Source organism: Euphorbia lathyris, chromosome 4 (assembly GCF_963576675.1).
Source record: "Euphorbia lathyris chromosome 4, ddEupLath1.1, whole genome shotgun sequence".
In the NCBI taxonomy this organism is placed as follows: Eukaryota; Viridiplantae; Streptophyta; class Magnoliopsida; order Malpighiales; family Euphorbiaceae; genus Euphorbia; species Euphorbia lathyris.
The window spans coordinates 31162307-31180431 of record NC_088913.1 but is presented as its reverse complement, the minus strand read 5'-3'; the positions used below and the strand labels follow the sequence as shown (position 1 = coordinate 31180431).

The window sequence follows — 18125 nt, the reverse complement described above, 5'->3', positions numbered from 1 at the left end:
ATCAAAACCTTTAAAATAGCTCAAAGCTCTAATTTTATTCTAAAAAAAACTATTTATCAAATAAACCTATAAATCTTTTTATCTTATTTTTACCCCTATCCAAATTTTATATCATTATCCTTATCCAAATTTCCATAAAATACCAAACCCCTTTAAAGATTATTTTAGGAGTTAAATGAAATACCTTCAAAGGAAAAAAAGTTAAATGAAATATATTTAAAATACGAAATTGAATATATAAGGCCTAATACACCTCTAGCCCTCTTAACTTGTCCAAATTGGTCATTTTACCCCTTCAACTTATCGAATATTTTATTTACCCCCTTAACTCCATAAAAGTTGTATTTCTCACACCCTCAACTTATCCATTTATCCCCCCAACTCATAGAATATTATATTTACCCCCTCAACTTATCGAATGTTTTATTTACCCCCTTAACTCCATAAAAGTTGTATTTCTCACACCCTCAACTTATCCATTTATCCCCCCAACTCATTGAATATCATATTTACCCCCTTAACTTTATAAAAGTGGTATTTCTCACCCCTTCAACTTGTCCATTTACCCCCTTCTTAACTCATAGAATGTCCTATTTACCCCCTTAACTCCATAAAAGTGGTATTTCTCACCCCTTACAATCCGTCATCGAGGCCTAAATTGATACATTTTTTAAATGTTAAACCTATATTGATGCTATTTTGTACGTGGAACCTAAATTGAAATCATAGGCCTATTTTTATACATTTTTCCTACATATAATGTCTTTAACTTGTTTATATTAATGTTCTTGTTTTTTTATAAAAAAAAATGTTCTTGTTATTTGTATCTTGTATTCATTCTTTCTCTTTTCAACTTTTTTTTGCTAGTTAAATTTTGATTATCTAATTATTGTAATACAATATTATTATAATAAACACATGAAGTATCGATATAATTATCAAGTTAAAACAAAATAAAAAGTTAATATTAAAAATATATATTTTCAAACTCATTTGAATAAGTGCTATTAAGTTTGCACTATAAAAGGGTACGAAATACGACTTTTATGGAGTTAATTGGGTAAATATGATCATAAGAGATGAGAAATGCTACTTTTATGGAGTTAATAGAGTAAATAGGACATTCGATAAGTTGAACATGGATAAAATGACTAATTTGAATAAATTAAGATGATGAAAAATACCATTTCTAAAACAGTAAATAGGATATTCGATGAGTTAAGGGATAAAATGATCAATTTGGACAAATTAATGTGGTTGTAGGAGCATTAGGCCAATAAATAACGACAGAAATGAAAATTTCGGCTAAAAATGTGTAACGTGTTTCCTCAATTTCTTAAATGTCCCACAATTACTCAAGTAAAAGAAAAAGTAAAAAACGCGTTAATTAATTAATTTATTTCGTAGAAACTGCAGTGCAGGTCATCCTTCCATCCAAGCACGACTCTTCCCTTTTCTCTTTTGACCGTTGCATGAAGCACAGAAAATTACATCTCAACGGTCACTTTTTATCGTGGTCTGAAATATTACTACACGTGTACAGTCTGGATTTATTGGACGATTCATTTATCCAGTAAGAAACCGTGTCATTTCGCTTAACCAGTGGTCCCACCCACACCAAACTCTCCTATATATACCCCTCTATCGCCTTCTGTCTTTCCCATTCATCTCACACTTTATTTTCTTTGCTCTTTCTCAATTTCTATCTCTCTGATTAATTTGTGAATCAACAAATAATTAAACAATGGCAAGCTCATCCTGCTTTTCTCTCTGTTTGATAATGCTGTTGATGGCCGGATCAGCCATCGCACAGTCGCCGTCTTCATCACCTTCAGCTTCACCGACTAGATCGCCGGTAGCGACACCACCACCAGTATCTGCTCCTACTCCTTCTGCAGTTGTGAAACCACCGGTTTCTTCTCCTTCTCCATCGAGTACCGTTACTCCTCCGGTGAATGCTCCATCTCCGGCTACTGTTAACTCTCCTCCATCTCCTCCTCCTACCGCCGGTTCTCCTTTTCCTTCTGTACTCCCGCCGTCTTCAATCTCTGGCTCTCCATCTGATGCTCCTGCTCTAGCTCCAGCTGAAAACGCCGCCGTATTCAATAGATTTGCTATTTCTGGATCTCTTGCTATCGGTGTATTCACCGCCGTTTTGGTTTTATAGAGTGTATTAAAGCAGACGGGATTATCTGATATCGTTTCTGGTTTTATTATCACCATTTATTTCACAATTCTTTTGTATTATTCATCACAGCTGGCTAATGTTATTTCATATGCTAAATAATTTGTTAGTGGCTATACTTTTACCTAATATACCTCGCATTTTGATATTATATTATTATTATTTTTAATTTTTATTTTATTTAATAGTTTAATTCTTCTAGAGGGTTTAATAATTCAAGTATTTAACTCACTAAATTCAAATACTAACTTCTGAATATAATAAAGGGTTAATTAAAAAAAAAACTACTTGTTGTTTGGTTGAATTTATTGTATTTACTTTGTTTTCGTTTCTTCTTTTAATAATATCCGGGGGAGGGTGGGCGGTCAGGGAGAGTGCCAGTCTCGTTTGGATGTCTTCTGTCGTTTTTCCCACTTCATCGCTTTTAATTAAAAAAATCGCGATGAAAGCCTTTCATCCATTCAATTTGATGATGTGTAAGGGGTAGTTTTGTTATTAAAAAATGTTAATGTTAATATAAGAGGCCAAAACAAAAAAAACACAATTATAAAGGTAAGACCTTTAATCTTACTATTCGTATTCATTTTTTTTCTAAAACCTCCCAACTCTAAGTACCTTAAGTCCTAATACAATCATGATTGTAAATATTTCTCCTTTGTAAATTACAATGAACGAGCAATAGAGCATCAAGACGAACGATTTACATTGGGGTTTCGCGTTACAAATCATTGTGCTTGCTTCATTCCAGCTTCGCAAGTAGTGAAGTTGAGTACAATATTTTGGTTTGCTTACTTGGGTAGACATGTCTGAGAAGGTATCAAAACCTTCCATGCAGGGTCGGCTCTAGGGGGAGGCTGTCTAGGGCCTCCGACTTACGGGGGTCTCCAAATCGGAATTTTTTTAAAATTTGATAATTATTAAAAAAAATTATGGTTAAAAGGTATATAGATTTAAATATATAACAAAAGATACTGTTAGGTTGAATGATAAAGACATATTTGAGATGTTTATAAGGGTGGGGTTCGAATGTATAAATTATTACTTTGTTATTTTAGTTATTTTTAAATTTTTTATTTTTTAATAAATTACAATATGAAATTCACTTCTAAATTATAATTTGGTGTAAAATGTTATGTTATTTAGACTCTGATTTATTTAAAAATTTTAATATTTGACCACTAATCTATTATTTAATCACATTTAGACCATAAACTATTTAAATTGATGAAATTTCACTCAATTTTGATGATTCTTTGGATCAACATTTATTAGTTCATTTTTTTCTCTTATTTTTTTTCTTTCTTTTGACAACACTTATACTGATTTTTTCTGAACTTTTTTTCATATTTGGAAACAATGTATAAACTATTATTTTGGTATTCTAGTGATTTTTAAATTTTTTATTTTTTAATAAATTACAAGATGAAATTTACTTATAAATTGAAATTTGGTGTAAAATGTTATTTAGACTCTAATTTATTTAAAATTTTAATATTTGACCACTAATTTATTATTTAATCACATTTAGACCATAAACTATTTAAATTGATGAAATTTCACTCAATTTTGATGATTCTTTGGATCAACATTTATTAATTCATTTTTTCTCTTATTTTTTTTCTTTCTTTTGACAACACCTATACTGATTTTTTATGAACTTTTTTTCATATTTGGAAACAATGTATAAACTATTATTTTGTTATTCTAGTGATTTTTAAATTTTTTGTTTTTTTAATTACAAGACGAAATGCACTTATAAATTACAATTTGTAATTAGGTATAAAATGTTATTTAGACTTTGATTTATTTAAAATTTAAATATTCAGCCACTAATTTATCATTTGGTCACATTTGGACCATATACTATTCAAATTGATGAAATTCTACTTAATTTTGATGAAGTCTTGATAAAATTGTTTCCTTATGATATGTGATGATATTTTAACATATGGGTTTGATATGTCGTACGTTTTAAAGTTGATTTACCTAAATAATTAATGAGATTAAAACAAGAAATAAATCTCTAAAATAAAATTTATCAAAATATCATCATATGTCAATAATTCTATTAAGTTTCCATCAAAATTGGATTGAAATTTCACCAATTGGGATAGTTCAGTGGCCAAATGATAAAATTTGGGATAGATCAAAATGACAAGAATCCTTGGATCAATCAATGTCCAAATAGTGATTTAAGCATGTAATTCATAATAAATACGCGGCTCAACCAATTTTTAATCTCGAAGATAAATTCTTCACTTTCTTTCCATAGAATCTTGCGATTAGGTTCGAGTTCAGCCGTCCAAGATTAATTTCCAGAAATTAATACTTTGTCGTCTGCTTGCTTCTCGCATGACTCGTGAGAAGAAACTTTATTTTAAATATATAAAAGAAAACTCGATTTTACACGTACAAAAGCAAGAAAAATAATAATTTCTTAGCTTTATGTTATTATTATATGACTTGAATTGTAGTTAATAATTTATTGATTTTACTATTTACTATTTATTGTTTTATTAGATTTAGATATGAAAAAAAATGCACGCTTAGGGCCTCCAAAATGCTGGAGACGGCCCTGCTTCCAAGTAAAAGTTATCGTTTTAATTTTTATTGAGCGATTTAGAGTTTTTATTACTGTTCGTGAATATTCTCGTATGCTTTTTGTTGTTTATGTTTTTTTGTCCTTCCTTTTAATTGTTTGCATGTCATGTATGCATGTTGTGCTTTCGGACGAACAATTTGCATTACTTCCTCCACCATGGCAGCAGAATACATAACGTGCTATGAGGCATCCGATCATGCATTATGGCCGTGAAATTTTATCACGAAGTTGCATATTGTGAATGGTTAGAAAGACCACTTAAGATGTACTATGACTATAAATCGGTATTCATGTTTTCAAATAACAATCGAAGTTCTATCGGTGATAAGTATATATATATATATATGGGGTTGCTCTCAATGGTGAGCACTAAATTATCTCTATACATGGTGAGTGTTTAATAGCCATTGGATCAAGATCTAGTGGTCCATGATTTAAGTTGTGATTTAATATTAAAATGGGTTTTACCTGATGACATGTCAGTTGTCACTTGGAATATTGTGCTTTGAAAAACGTTTTCTCTTTCCTCAAGATATAACCAACTTCCAAGAAATATTTTTTTTTCCCGAATGCTTTTATTTTACATAAGAAGACGTCTTCTTCTAAGTAATTTTGTATCCGTCTAATCAATGTTATATGCATTAAATCTTAATAAATGGTTGTTCATTGGGAACACGAAAAGCTTGACATTGAGAATGTACAACATTATTTATGATAACCAAATACAACATTAATGATGTTCTAATTAATAGTGTTGTCCCCCTATTTATTACCTTAGAATTATAAGCTCAATTTATAAATTTCTAGGATTATAAGCTCAATTTGTAAATCATTAGGATTCCAAGATCAATTTGTAAATCCTTAATTTTTTTTTATTTCTTTAAGCATTCATTTATTTATAAACAATCATTAAACTTACAATCTCTATAATTCATATATTCTAATGCCACACTAATGACAACAATAAATGTCTAATGTCATCCATTTAGATGTCGTATTAAATACTACTCCCTTCATGCAATTGATTTATATCCTCACACAAACGTAATGTAACGTAACGTAAATATCACTGAACAGAAAACTTTACAGAACTCAAACATCACTGAAAAGAAACATTACTGAACTGAAACATTACTGAACTGAAATATTACTGAACTGAAACATCACTGAACTAAAACATTACTGAACTAAAACATTACTGAACTAAGATTTCACTGAACTGAAACATTACTGGACTGAAACATCACTAAACTGAAATATTACTGAACTCAAATATTACTCAACTGAAACATCATGAAACTGAAAAATCACTGAGCTGAAACATTACTGAACTAAAACATTATTGAACTGAAACGTTACTAAACTGAAACATTACTGAACTCAAACATCACTCAACTGAAACATTACTGAACTGAAATATCACTCAACTGAAACATTACTGAACTGAAATATTACTAAACTAAAATATTAATAAACTAAAACATCAGTTAACTGAAATATTACTGAACTAAAACATTACTGAACTGAAACACCACTGAACTGAAACACCACTGAACTGAAACACCACTGAACTGAAACATTACTAAACTGAAACATTACTGAACTGAAATGTCACTAAAATGAAATATTACTAATTCAATATCACGGAACGAAAACATCACTCAACTGAAACATTACTGAAATGAAACATTACTGAAATGAAATATCACTGAACTTAAATACTACTAAACTGAAACATTACTCAACTGAAACCTCACTAAACTGAAACATTATCGAATTGAAACATTACTAAACTGAAACATTACTGAACTGACATATTACTGAACTAAAACATCATTGAACTGAAATATTACTCAACAGAAACATCATTGAACTGAAACATCACTGAACTGAAATATTACTAAACTGGAACATTACTGAACTGAAACACCACTGAACTGAAATATTACTAAACTGAATATCACTAAATCAAAACATCACTGAACCGAAACATCACTGAACTAAAATATCAATAAACTTAAATATCACTTAACTGGAATATTGCTAAACTGAAACCTTACTCAACTGAAACGTTACTAAACTGAAACATCACTGAACTGAAATATCACTGAACTGAAACATGACTGAATTGAAACATTAATGAACTGAAGTATTACTGAACTAGAATATTACTGAACTAAAACATCACTGAACTGAAATATTACTGAATTGAAATATCATTAAACTGAAACATCACTAAATTGAAACATTACTGAACTAAAAGATTACTAAATTAAAACATTACTGAATTGAAACATCACTGAACTGAAACATTACAGAACTGAAATATTACTAAACTAAAATATCAGTGAACTGAAACATCACAGAACTGAAACACCACTGAACTGAAACATTACTAAACTGAAACATTACTGAACTGAAATGTCACTAAAATGAAATATTACTAAATTCAATATCACTGAACGAAAACGAAAACATCACTCAACTCAAACATTACTGAAATGAAACATTACTGAACTGGAACATTACTGAAATGAAACATTACTGAAATGAAATATCACTGAACTTAAATACTACTAAACTGAAACATTACTCAACTGAAACCTCACTAAACTGAAACATTATCGAATTGAAACATTACTAAACTGAAACATTACTGAACTGACATATTACTGAACTAAAACATCATTGAACTGAAATATTACTCAACAGAAACATCATTGAACTGAAACATCACTGAACTGAAATATTACTAAACTGGAACATTACTGAACTGAAACACCACTGAACTGAAATATTACTAAACTGAATATCACTAAATCAAAACATCACTGAACCGAAACATCACTGAACTAAAATATCAATAAACTTAAATATCACTTAACTGGAATATTGCTAAACTGAAACCTTACTCAACTGAAACGTTACTAAACTGAAACATCACTGAACTGAAATATCACTGAACTGAAACATGACTGAACTGAAACATTACTGAACTGAAATATTACTGAACTAGAATATTACTGAACTAAAACATCACTAAATTGAAATATTATTGAATTGAAATATCATTAAACTGAAACATCACTGAACTAAAACATCACTGAACTGAAATATTACTGAACTGAAACATCACTAAATTGAAACATTACTGAACTGAAAAATTACTAAACTAACACATTACTGAATTGAAACATTACTGAACTGAAATATTACTAACCTAAAACATCACTGAACTGAAATATTACTAAACTAAAATATCAGTGAACTGAAACATCACAAAACTGAAACATTACTGAAATCAAAGATTACTGAACTGAAACATTACTGAACTGAAACTTTACTAAACTCAAATATTACTGAACTGAAATATTACTGATTTCAAACATAACTGAACTCAAACATCACTCAACTGAAACATTACTGAACTGAAACATTACTAACCTGAAACATTACTGAACTGAAACATCACTGAACTGAAACATTACTGAACTAAAATATTATTGAACTAAAACATCACTGAACTGAAATATTACTAAACTGAAACATTAATGAACTAAAACATCACTGAACTGAAATATTACTGAACTGAAACATCACTGAACCGAAATATTATTGAACTAAAAGATTATTAAACTAAAATATTACTGAACTGAAACATTACTAAACTCAAATATTACTGAACTGAAATATTACTGAACTTAAACATAACTGAACTCAAACATCACTCAACTGAAACATTACTGAACTGAAATATTACTAAACCGAAACATTACTAAACCGAAACATCATTCAACTAAAACATTAAAGAACTGAAACATTACTGAACTGAACGTTACTAAACTGAAACATTAGTAAACTGGAATGTTACTAAACTGAAACATTATTGAACTAAAACATCACTGAACTGAAATATTACTAAATTGAATATCACTGAATCAAAACATGATTGAACTGAAACATCACTGAACTAAAACATCATTGAACCGAAATATCACTGAATTGAAACATCACTTAACTGAAATATTACTAAACGGAAACCTTACTCAACCGAAACATTACTGAACTAAAACATCACTAAACTAAAATATTACCGAATTGAAACATTACTCAGCTCAAACATTACTGAACTGAAACATTATTGAACTAAAACATCATTAAACTGAAACATCACTGAATCGAAACATTATTAAACTGAAACACCACTGAACTGTAACATTACTAAACTGAAACATCATTCAACTAAAACATTAATGAACTGAAACATTACTGAACTGAATGTTACTGAACTGAAACATCACTGAATTAAAATATTACTAAACTGAAACATTATTGAACTAAAATATCATTGAACTGAAATATTACTAAACTGAATATCACTGAATCAAAATATGATTGAACTGAAACATCATTGAACTGAAATATCACTGAACTAAAACATCACTAAACTAAAATAGCACTGAACTGAAACATCACTTAACTGAAACATCACTGAGAATTGAAACCTTACTCAACCGAAACATTACTGGACTAAAACATCACTGAACTGAAATATTACCGAATTGAAACATTACTAAGCTAGAACATTACTGAACTAAAATATTACTGAACTAAAACATCATTAAACTGAAATATCACTGAACTGAAATATCACTAAACTGAAATAACACTGAACTGAAACATTACTGAACAAAAATATCACTGAACAAAAATATCACTGAACAAAAATATCATTAAACCGAAACATCACTGAACTGAAACATCACTGAACCAAAATATCACTGAACTGAAATATTACTGAACTGAAACATCACTTAACTGAAATATCACTGAACTGAAATATTACTAAACTGAAACCTTACTCAACTGAAATATTACTGAACTAAAACATCACTGAACTGAAACATTACCGAATTGAAACATTACTAAGCTGAAACATTAATGAACTGAAACATTACTGAACTAAAATATTACTGAACTAAAACATCACTGAACTGAAATATTACTGAACTGAAACATCACTAAACTGAAACATCTCTGAATTGAAACATCACTGAACCGAAACATCACTCAACTGAAACATTACTAAACTGGAACATTACTGAACTGAAATATCACTGAACTGAAATACTACTAAACTGAAACATTACTCAACTAAAACAATACTAAACTGAAACATTATTAAATTGAAACATTACTAAACTGGAACATCACTGAACTTAAACATCACTGAACTCAAACATTTTTGAACTTAAACATTATCAGACTGATATATTACTAAACTGAAACATTAGTAAACTTAAACATTACTAAATTGAAATATTAATGAACCGAAACATTACTAAATTGGAACCTTATTTAACCGTAACATTACTGAACTGCAATATTACTGAACTGAAACATCACTGACTGAAACACTACTGAACTGAAACATCATTGAACTGAAACATTCTTGAACTGAGACATCACTAAACTGAAACATCACTCAACTAAAATATTACTAAACTGAAACATTACTGAACTGAGACATCACTAAACTGAAATATTACTAAACTCAAACATTACTGAACTCAAACATTACTGTACTGAAATATTACTAAACTGAATATCACTGAACCAAAACATCATTGAACCGAAACATCACTGAACAAAAACATCACTGAACTGAAATATTACTAAACTGAAACCTTACTCAACTGAAACATTATTGAATTGAAACATCACTGAACTAAAATATTACCGAATTAAAACATTACTAAACTGAAATATTACTGAACTAAAATATTACTGAGCTAAAACATCACTGAACTGAAATATTACTGAACTGAAACATCACTAAACTGAAATATTACTTAACTGAAACATTACTGAATTGAAACATTACTAAACTAAAACATTAGCGAACTGAAAAATTATTGAACTAAAAATCACTGAACTGAAATATTACTGAACTGAAACATCACTCAATAGAAACATCAATGAATTGAAACATCACTAAACTGAAATATTACTGAACTGAAATATCACTGAACTGAAATATCACTGAACTGAAATATCACTGAACTGAAACATTACTGAACTTAAAGATTACTAAACTGAAACATTACTGGGCTGAAACATTACTAAACTCAAACATTACACTAAACTCAAACATTACTAAACTGAAACATTACTGAACTGAAATATCACTGAACCAAAAAACCACTCAACTGAAACATTACTGAACTGAAACATTACTTAACTAGAATAACATAATGTAACGTAACGTAATGTGAAGTAACATAACGCAACATAATGTGACATAACATAACGTAATTTAACTTAGAATAACATAATATAATGTAACTTAGAATAACATAATGTAATGTAATATAACGTAACGTAACGTAACGTAACGTAACATAACGTAATACTTATAAGCTCAATTTGTCAATAGTCATTGAGCTTACAATCCCTAACGTAATATAACGTGGCGTGGCGTAACGTAACGTAACGTAAAGTAACATAACGTAACGTAACGTAATGTAACGTAATAATTATAAGCTCAATTTATAAATGCTTAGGATTGTAAGCTCAATTTATAAATCCTTAGAATTGTAAGCTCAATTTATAAATCATCAGGATTGTAAGCTCACGACGGGCTATTAGCTCAATGGTAGAGTGAGCCCCAGTTTTTTTATTTCTTTAAGCTTTTATTTATTTATAAACCGTCATTGGGCTTACCATCCCCAACCAAACATAACGTAACTTAGTGTAACATAACATAATGTAACGTGATGTGATGCGACATAACATAATGTGACATAACGTAATTTATTATAATGTAACATAATGTAACGTGATGTGATGCGATGTAACGTAACGTAACGTAACGTAACGTAACGTAACGTAACGTAACGTAGTACAAACTTAATGTAACATAATAATTATAAGCTCAATTTATAAACGGTCATTGAGCTTACAATCCCTAACATAATGTAACGTGATATGATGAAAGTTAACGTAACGTAACATAATAATTATAAGTTCAATTTATAAATCCTTAGGATTGTAAGCTCAATCTATAAATCCTCATAATTATAAGCTCAATTTAAAATCTTTAGCTTTTTTATTTTTTTAAGCTTTCATTTATTTATAAATCCATTGAGATTACGATCTCCAACCGAATATAATGTAACTTAGTGTAACGTAACGTAATATAACATAACTTAATATGATGTGATATGATTTGACGTAATGTAATGCGACGTAACATAATATAACGTAACGTAACATAACGTAATGTAATGTTACGTTATGTAACGTAATGTAATGTTACGTTACGTAACATAATATAATGTAATGTTACATTACGTAACATAATATAATGTAATGTTACGTAACGTAACATAAGGTAACATAAATTAGAATAACGTAACGTAATAATTATAAGCTCAATTTATAAATCCTTAGAATTGGAAGCTCAATTTATAAATCCTCAGGATTGTAAGCTCGTGATGGGCTATTAGCTCAATGGTAGAGCACGCCCTAGTTTTTTTTTATTTCTTTAACCTTTTATTCATTTATAAATTTTCATAGAGCTTACCATCCCTAATCGAACATAATGTAACCTAGTGTAACGTAACATAATGTAACATGATGTGTTGCGACGTAACGTAAGGTGACATAATATAACATGACATAACGTAACGTAACGTAACATAACGTAACGTAACTTGACATGACGTAACGTAACATAACTTGACATGATGTAACGTAAAGTGACGTAGCGTAACGTAGTGTTATGTAACTTAACATGATATAATGTAACGTAACATAATAATATAAGTTCAATTTATGTAAAGTTATTATGTTACAGAATCAAAATCACTTAGTTTCATGAAAAATGCTACTTTCATGTAAAAAATTTGAACTTTACGTCAATCTCACATCTTTAGAGACAATTTATGTAAGTTGGACTTAATTAATGTAAAGTTGTACTTTTACAAAAAAAAAATCATTAACATTACGAAAAATTGAGTTTTACGTAAAACATTTGAACTTTACGTAAATCTTATATGTTTAGGTAACGTTACGTTACGCTACGTTATGTTACTTAACATAACTTAATGCAACGTAAGTAACATAACATAATATGACGTAACGTAACATAAATTAACGTGACCACTCAACTTTACACTTTTTAACACATATAGTCACTCAATTACTCAACATGACCATTAATGGTCTAAAAATAAAAAATTCTACGAGTTAATAATATTATAAGCAACTTTAAATTTAAAATTTAATGGCCACAAATATTAAAAGGTGTAAAATTGAGTGACTTTTATATTAAGTTTATGAAGTTCAATAGTAAAATCTTAAAAATAATAAAGGTTAGTGGTCATTAGTGTAATTTACACTATAATAAAGTATCAACCAAAAATATATAAAAAAGCGCAATAGAAAATTAAGTAGGAATTAATTAAATAATTGAGTTAAAAACTTATTTAGGTATGAACTGCTTAATTTTTTGTTTATTTTATTATATAGTTTTTTTATACTCTATAGACAAAACAAAAAATGTAATTCATGATTATGATTTTGATTTGATTCAATTGGAAGCATAATTTTTATATATTGGAAAGGACTTGGCTTTATATTCGTCAGATTGTTTCTCAACAATAACGTGAAAAAAAAGGTTTAATTTTATTTTTAGTTTTTTTATTATGTTTTAGAAAAACCTTGACAATTAATATGAGAGAGAAATATTGTAATTTTGCTTTTATTATGGAAAGAGAATTATATTTTAGGTAACCTGATAACCTGTTAGTAACCTTCTATAGCAGGTCATTTATTCAGAATTTAATAGTCTTCATGGATGGAGACTCACCATTGAGAACTCTTCCATATATATATATATATCAAGTATCTAGCACTTAGAGAAAGAATTTAGAATGGTCAACTGTCAATAAAGCACGGAGTAACTCCATGTTAACGGATCCGCTCACTAAAGGATTACTACCCAAGGTCTTTCATGAGCATACAACTCGTATGGGTTTTGTAATGTTTGATGAAATTTGAGCTCAGTTGGAGTTTATGTTTTGGTGCATGTATTTGATACATTATGTTTGTTGAAGTTTTTGTTTATCTCCATTTTGATATGTTGTTGTTGATCTCCACTGAAGTATATGATCAGTTGGAAATAGGCATGTTGAGATCACATTACATGTAATTTACATGTTACACCTCCATACTTAATTCATATCATTTGATTATACTAATATATGTGATCATCGTTGGTAGTATCACACTAAGGGTCATTGATTCTGTTTTGGTCCTATGTCGGCATAATTAATGAAAGAAATTGTTGGTATATGATATAGTAAATATGATAGTATAGTTGACGTCATAAAGGTTCATAATTTACAGGGATATACATGTTTCATCCAAATGTGGGATTGTTGGATTGAAATCCACAATGTGGGCTTTACGTGTATAATATTGTAAATAAGTTATCATATTGTTAGTTTGTTAAGCAATCAATATAGTTTAGGAGATTGATGCATATATACGGGTATGTACTTAATTATGTGTGGATACCTGGTTATAATTATCTAATTTTATGATAGGTAGAATAGTAATTACAACCTTTATATTTTACTATAAATAAAAGGATTAAGGTTCCTAAGACAGACAATTTTACATATTCTACACTCTTCTCCATCGAACGTAGAGATTCAAGTCGTGTCTTGTAACAGAAGACCAATCAACCCAAGATGTTTTCGATTGCGTTCAATTTGTTGTAGTGTGGATTTAGGTACACTTCCGCTATTGATCTCAATGAATTGACATGAGTTTCGATCTTGTAGTTCCATTGAATAATCTACGAATTATTTCTAATACCTAAATGCTCATGTTTGTCATATTTTGAGACACGAGACTGTGTTTGAAAATGTCGAAAACCACATAATTTATTTTTGTACTTCCTCTTTAATTAATCAACAAATAAATTATAAAAATAAAAAGTGTAATATACAAATTAATAAAAATAATCTAAATAAATAAAAAAAAAATAATTTATTAACTAGAGTAGAATTATATTCTTTCGACAATAATATTATAGAACTAGGAATAACGTTAAAAAAGAAATGAGTTCTGTTAAAATAAGAATGATCAATTTGTCAACATCAAATAAATACAGAAAGATATTCATGGAATGGAAGGCTTCAGAAAAAGCTAAATGCAAATGTTGTAAAAACTTAAACAAACACTATATTTTCAATGGTTTGGAATTAAACACTGCTCTAAAAAAAGTATAAACACTCTATAATGTTCAATATAATTACTAATGTTATTAGAACCGGACGAACATTAAAGCAAGTTTATAGTTAAATTATGGGTCACTTCATTCAACCAAATAACTCAGATTAATCTGATTGGATGACATAATAATAATATATATAATAATATATAGTTAATCTAAAATTATAAATCAAATACGTATAATTTGGTAATTAAAAATTTTCAACTCAAATTTAATAAACTTTATGATTAATCATCCTCGTTATGTTTCTGTTCGATTACACTAATTTTTATATCAAATTATCAGTATTTTAAAATCAAATTTTTATTATTTGAATAAAAATAGAAATCAATAAATTAAAAAAATAATGAAACTTAACATCTAATTTTTTTTTATTAAAGTCACAATTTTTATTTTAGTTTTTAGTTTTTTTAAAAAAATTAGCTGTTTCGATTAAAAAAAAATCTGAATCACTTGGGATTTTGGTTCAATAGTCGGTTCTGAATTCACCACAATTCTTACCAAATTATTCAAAAATCAACAACAAAAAAAGAAAAAAAAAAAATCAGATCGGAGATCTGACATAGTCGTATCAGTTCTGTCCGACAACACTGATAATTACTCAGGTAAAAGAAAAAGTTAAAAACGCGTTAATTAAGTAATTTCTTTTCTAGAAACTGCAGGTCATTGTTCCATCCAAATACGAGTCTTTCCTTTTCTTTTTTGACCGTTGCATAAAGCATTCTAAATTACATCTCAACGGTTCACATTATGTGGTCGTCTCAAACTTTACTACACGTGTACAGTCTGGATTTATTGGACGCTTCATTCGTTCCAGTAAGCAACCGTGTCATTTCGCTTCACCACCGGTCCCACTCACACCAAACTCTCCTATATATACCCCTCTCTTCCCTTCTCCCTTTCTCATTCATCTCACGCTTTCCTCTCTTCTCTCTGATTAATTTGTGAATCAACAAGTAATTAAACAATGGCCAGCTCATGCTTTTCTCTTTGTTTGATAATGGTGTTGATGGCCGGATCAGCCATCGCACAGTCGCCGTCTTCTGCTCCTTCAGCTTCACCGACTAGATCGCCGTTTGCTACACCACCGCCAGTATCTGCTCCTACTCCGTCTGCAGTTGTGAAACCACCGGTTTCTTCTCCTTCTCCATCGAGTACTGTTACTCCTCCGGTGAATGCTCCATCTCCGGCTACTGTTAACTCTCCTCCATCTCCTCCTCCTACCGCCGGTTCTCCTTTTCCTTCTGTACTCCCGCCGTCTGCAATCTCTGGCTCTCCATCTGATGCTCCTGCTCTTGCTCCAGCTGAAAACGTTGCCGTATTCAATAGATTTGCTATTTCTGGATCTCTAGCTATCGGTGTATTCACCGCCGTTTTGGTTTTATAAAGTATATTATCTGATATTGTTTTTGTTTTTGTTTTCACCATTTATTTAACAATTCTTTTGTATTATTCATCAGAGGTGGCTAATATCATTTCATATTAGCAGCTTTATCAATATACTTTTATTTTTTATTTATTCATCACTGGAGTATGAAATAAATTTTGCTTAATATATCATTTCGCTCTGAACTTCTTCCAAAATGATTGATTCTCCCGTTTACTTTCAAAGTGTTCGATATTTCATAAAATGTTCGGTTTGCATATTATAAAATGTTCAGTTTGCATAAAATATAAGGTTAATTATAAATAAGGTTTGGCCGATTTGCGATGTGGTATCTGTAGTATTTTTTTTTTGCAAACACAATCTATAGTTGCAAAATTTTACATGTTTTTTTTATTTTGCCAAATTTAGTCGATAACGACTTCGAGATGAAAATTTTCAAGAGCTAAATAATATTTTAAGCAATTTTAATTTTTTAACTTTTTAGGTTTGAGGTCATTTAGGTTTGTTTTTTATGAGAGAGAAAAACAATATTTAGAAAGAGAAAACTTCAAAAATGATGATTTTGAAAAATTAAGAATATGGTTCTATAGTAAATATGATACCAAACAAGTTTAATTCTTGAAAATTTTCATTTCGAAGTCGTTATCAGTCAAATTTGGCAAAGTAAAAAAAACATGTAAAATTTTGCAATCATAAGGTTGTGTTTGCAAAAAAAAAAAAATACCACAGATACCACATCGCAAATCGGCCGAACCACAGGGTAGTTATTTGTAATTAACCCTAAAATATAATATTAATCAATCGATTGTAAAAAAAAAAAAAATTAAATACGGAAAATATTTAACCCACCTTAAAATATTATTATATAATTCAAAAATAGATTACTCAACTATAAAACTTTGGGCTTAAACTATTTGACTTTCAATCTATCTAAAATTTTGTTATTTAGTCACATTTCACCCATTCCATATCCCAATTGGTGCAATTCCACATAATTTTAATGGAGAATTGCCATAATTGTTATTTTATTAGCACGATATTTTGACACTTAAATTTTATAAATTTTAACTTAGAGATTTGTTTTAATTTGTTTTTCTTTTTAATCTAATTAATTATTTTGACATAAGAGAGTTTAGGTATCAAATAAACTTTAAGACGTGTGACGTGTCAAACTCATATATCAAAATATCATTACATGTGAGAGGGATAATCGTTTTGTCAAGTTTCCATCCAAATTGGATGAAATTTCATCAATTAGGCCAGAGCTCAATAACACCTTAAGCCTAAAACTTGTTTTCTCTAATATTACAACCTCATTATCCTGATTTTGGTTGTTTTACTTTTTTTAAGACGTGTGTAATGCATATTCCACATTTAACTTACTTTTTTTTGCAATTTAATGATTAATTAATTACATTTTACGCAAGTTCAGTAGGCTAACTGAACATTTTATACAAATTTAGGGAGCTATCGAGATAATTTAAAAATTTAGACGGCCAATCAAACTTTTTCAACAATTTCAAAAGGCAAATAATATATTAAGCCAATAAATTTTATTTAATGTTTCGTCGTATCGTACACATCTTATATTTAAAAAAAATGATATTTCTTATTAAATCAGTGACTTTCAGTATTACATATACTC

At 29.1% G+C, this 18125-nt stretch overlaps 2 protein-coding genes across 2 annotated transcripts; both read left to right on the top strand.

The window, feature by feature from the left end:
* The first annotated feature begins 1661 nt into the window (after positions 1-1661).
* LOC136227864 (classical arabinogalactan protein 1-like) lies at positions 1662-2336 on the top strand. The gene has a single exon (XM_066016633.1). The coding sequence runs from the start codon at positions 1745-1747 to the stop codon at positions 2165-2167; it is 423 nt and encodes a 140-aa protein (XP_065872705.1). The 5' UTR covers positions 1662-1744; the 3' UTR covers positions 2168-2336.
* A 13656-nt stretch (positions 2337-15992) lies between these two features.
* On the top strand, positions 15993-16616 carry LOC136225536 (classical arabinogalactan protein 9-like). The gene has a single exon (XM_066013599.1). The coding sequence runs from the start codon at positions 16061-16063 to the stop codon at positions 16478-16480; it is 420 nt and encodes a 139-aa protein (XP_065869671.1). The 5' UTR covers positions 15993-16060; the 3' UTR covers positions 16481-16616.
* Positions 16617-18125: the final 1509 nt, after the last annotated feature.

Excerpts from the sequence above, each read along its gene's own strand:
- LOC136227864 (XM_066016633.1), top strand. The coding sequence starts at position 1,745 with ATGGCAAGCTCATCCTGCTTTTCTCTCTGTTTGATAATGCTGTTGATG.
- LOC136225536 (XM_066013599.1), top strand. The coding sequence starts at position 16,061 with ATGGCCAGCTCATGCTTTTCTCTTTGTTTGATAATGGTGTTGATGGCC.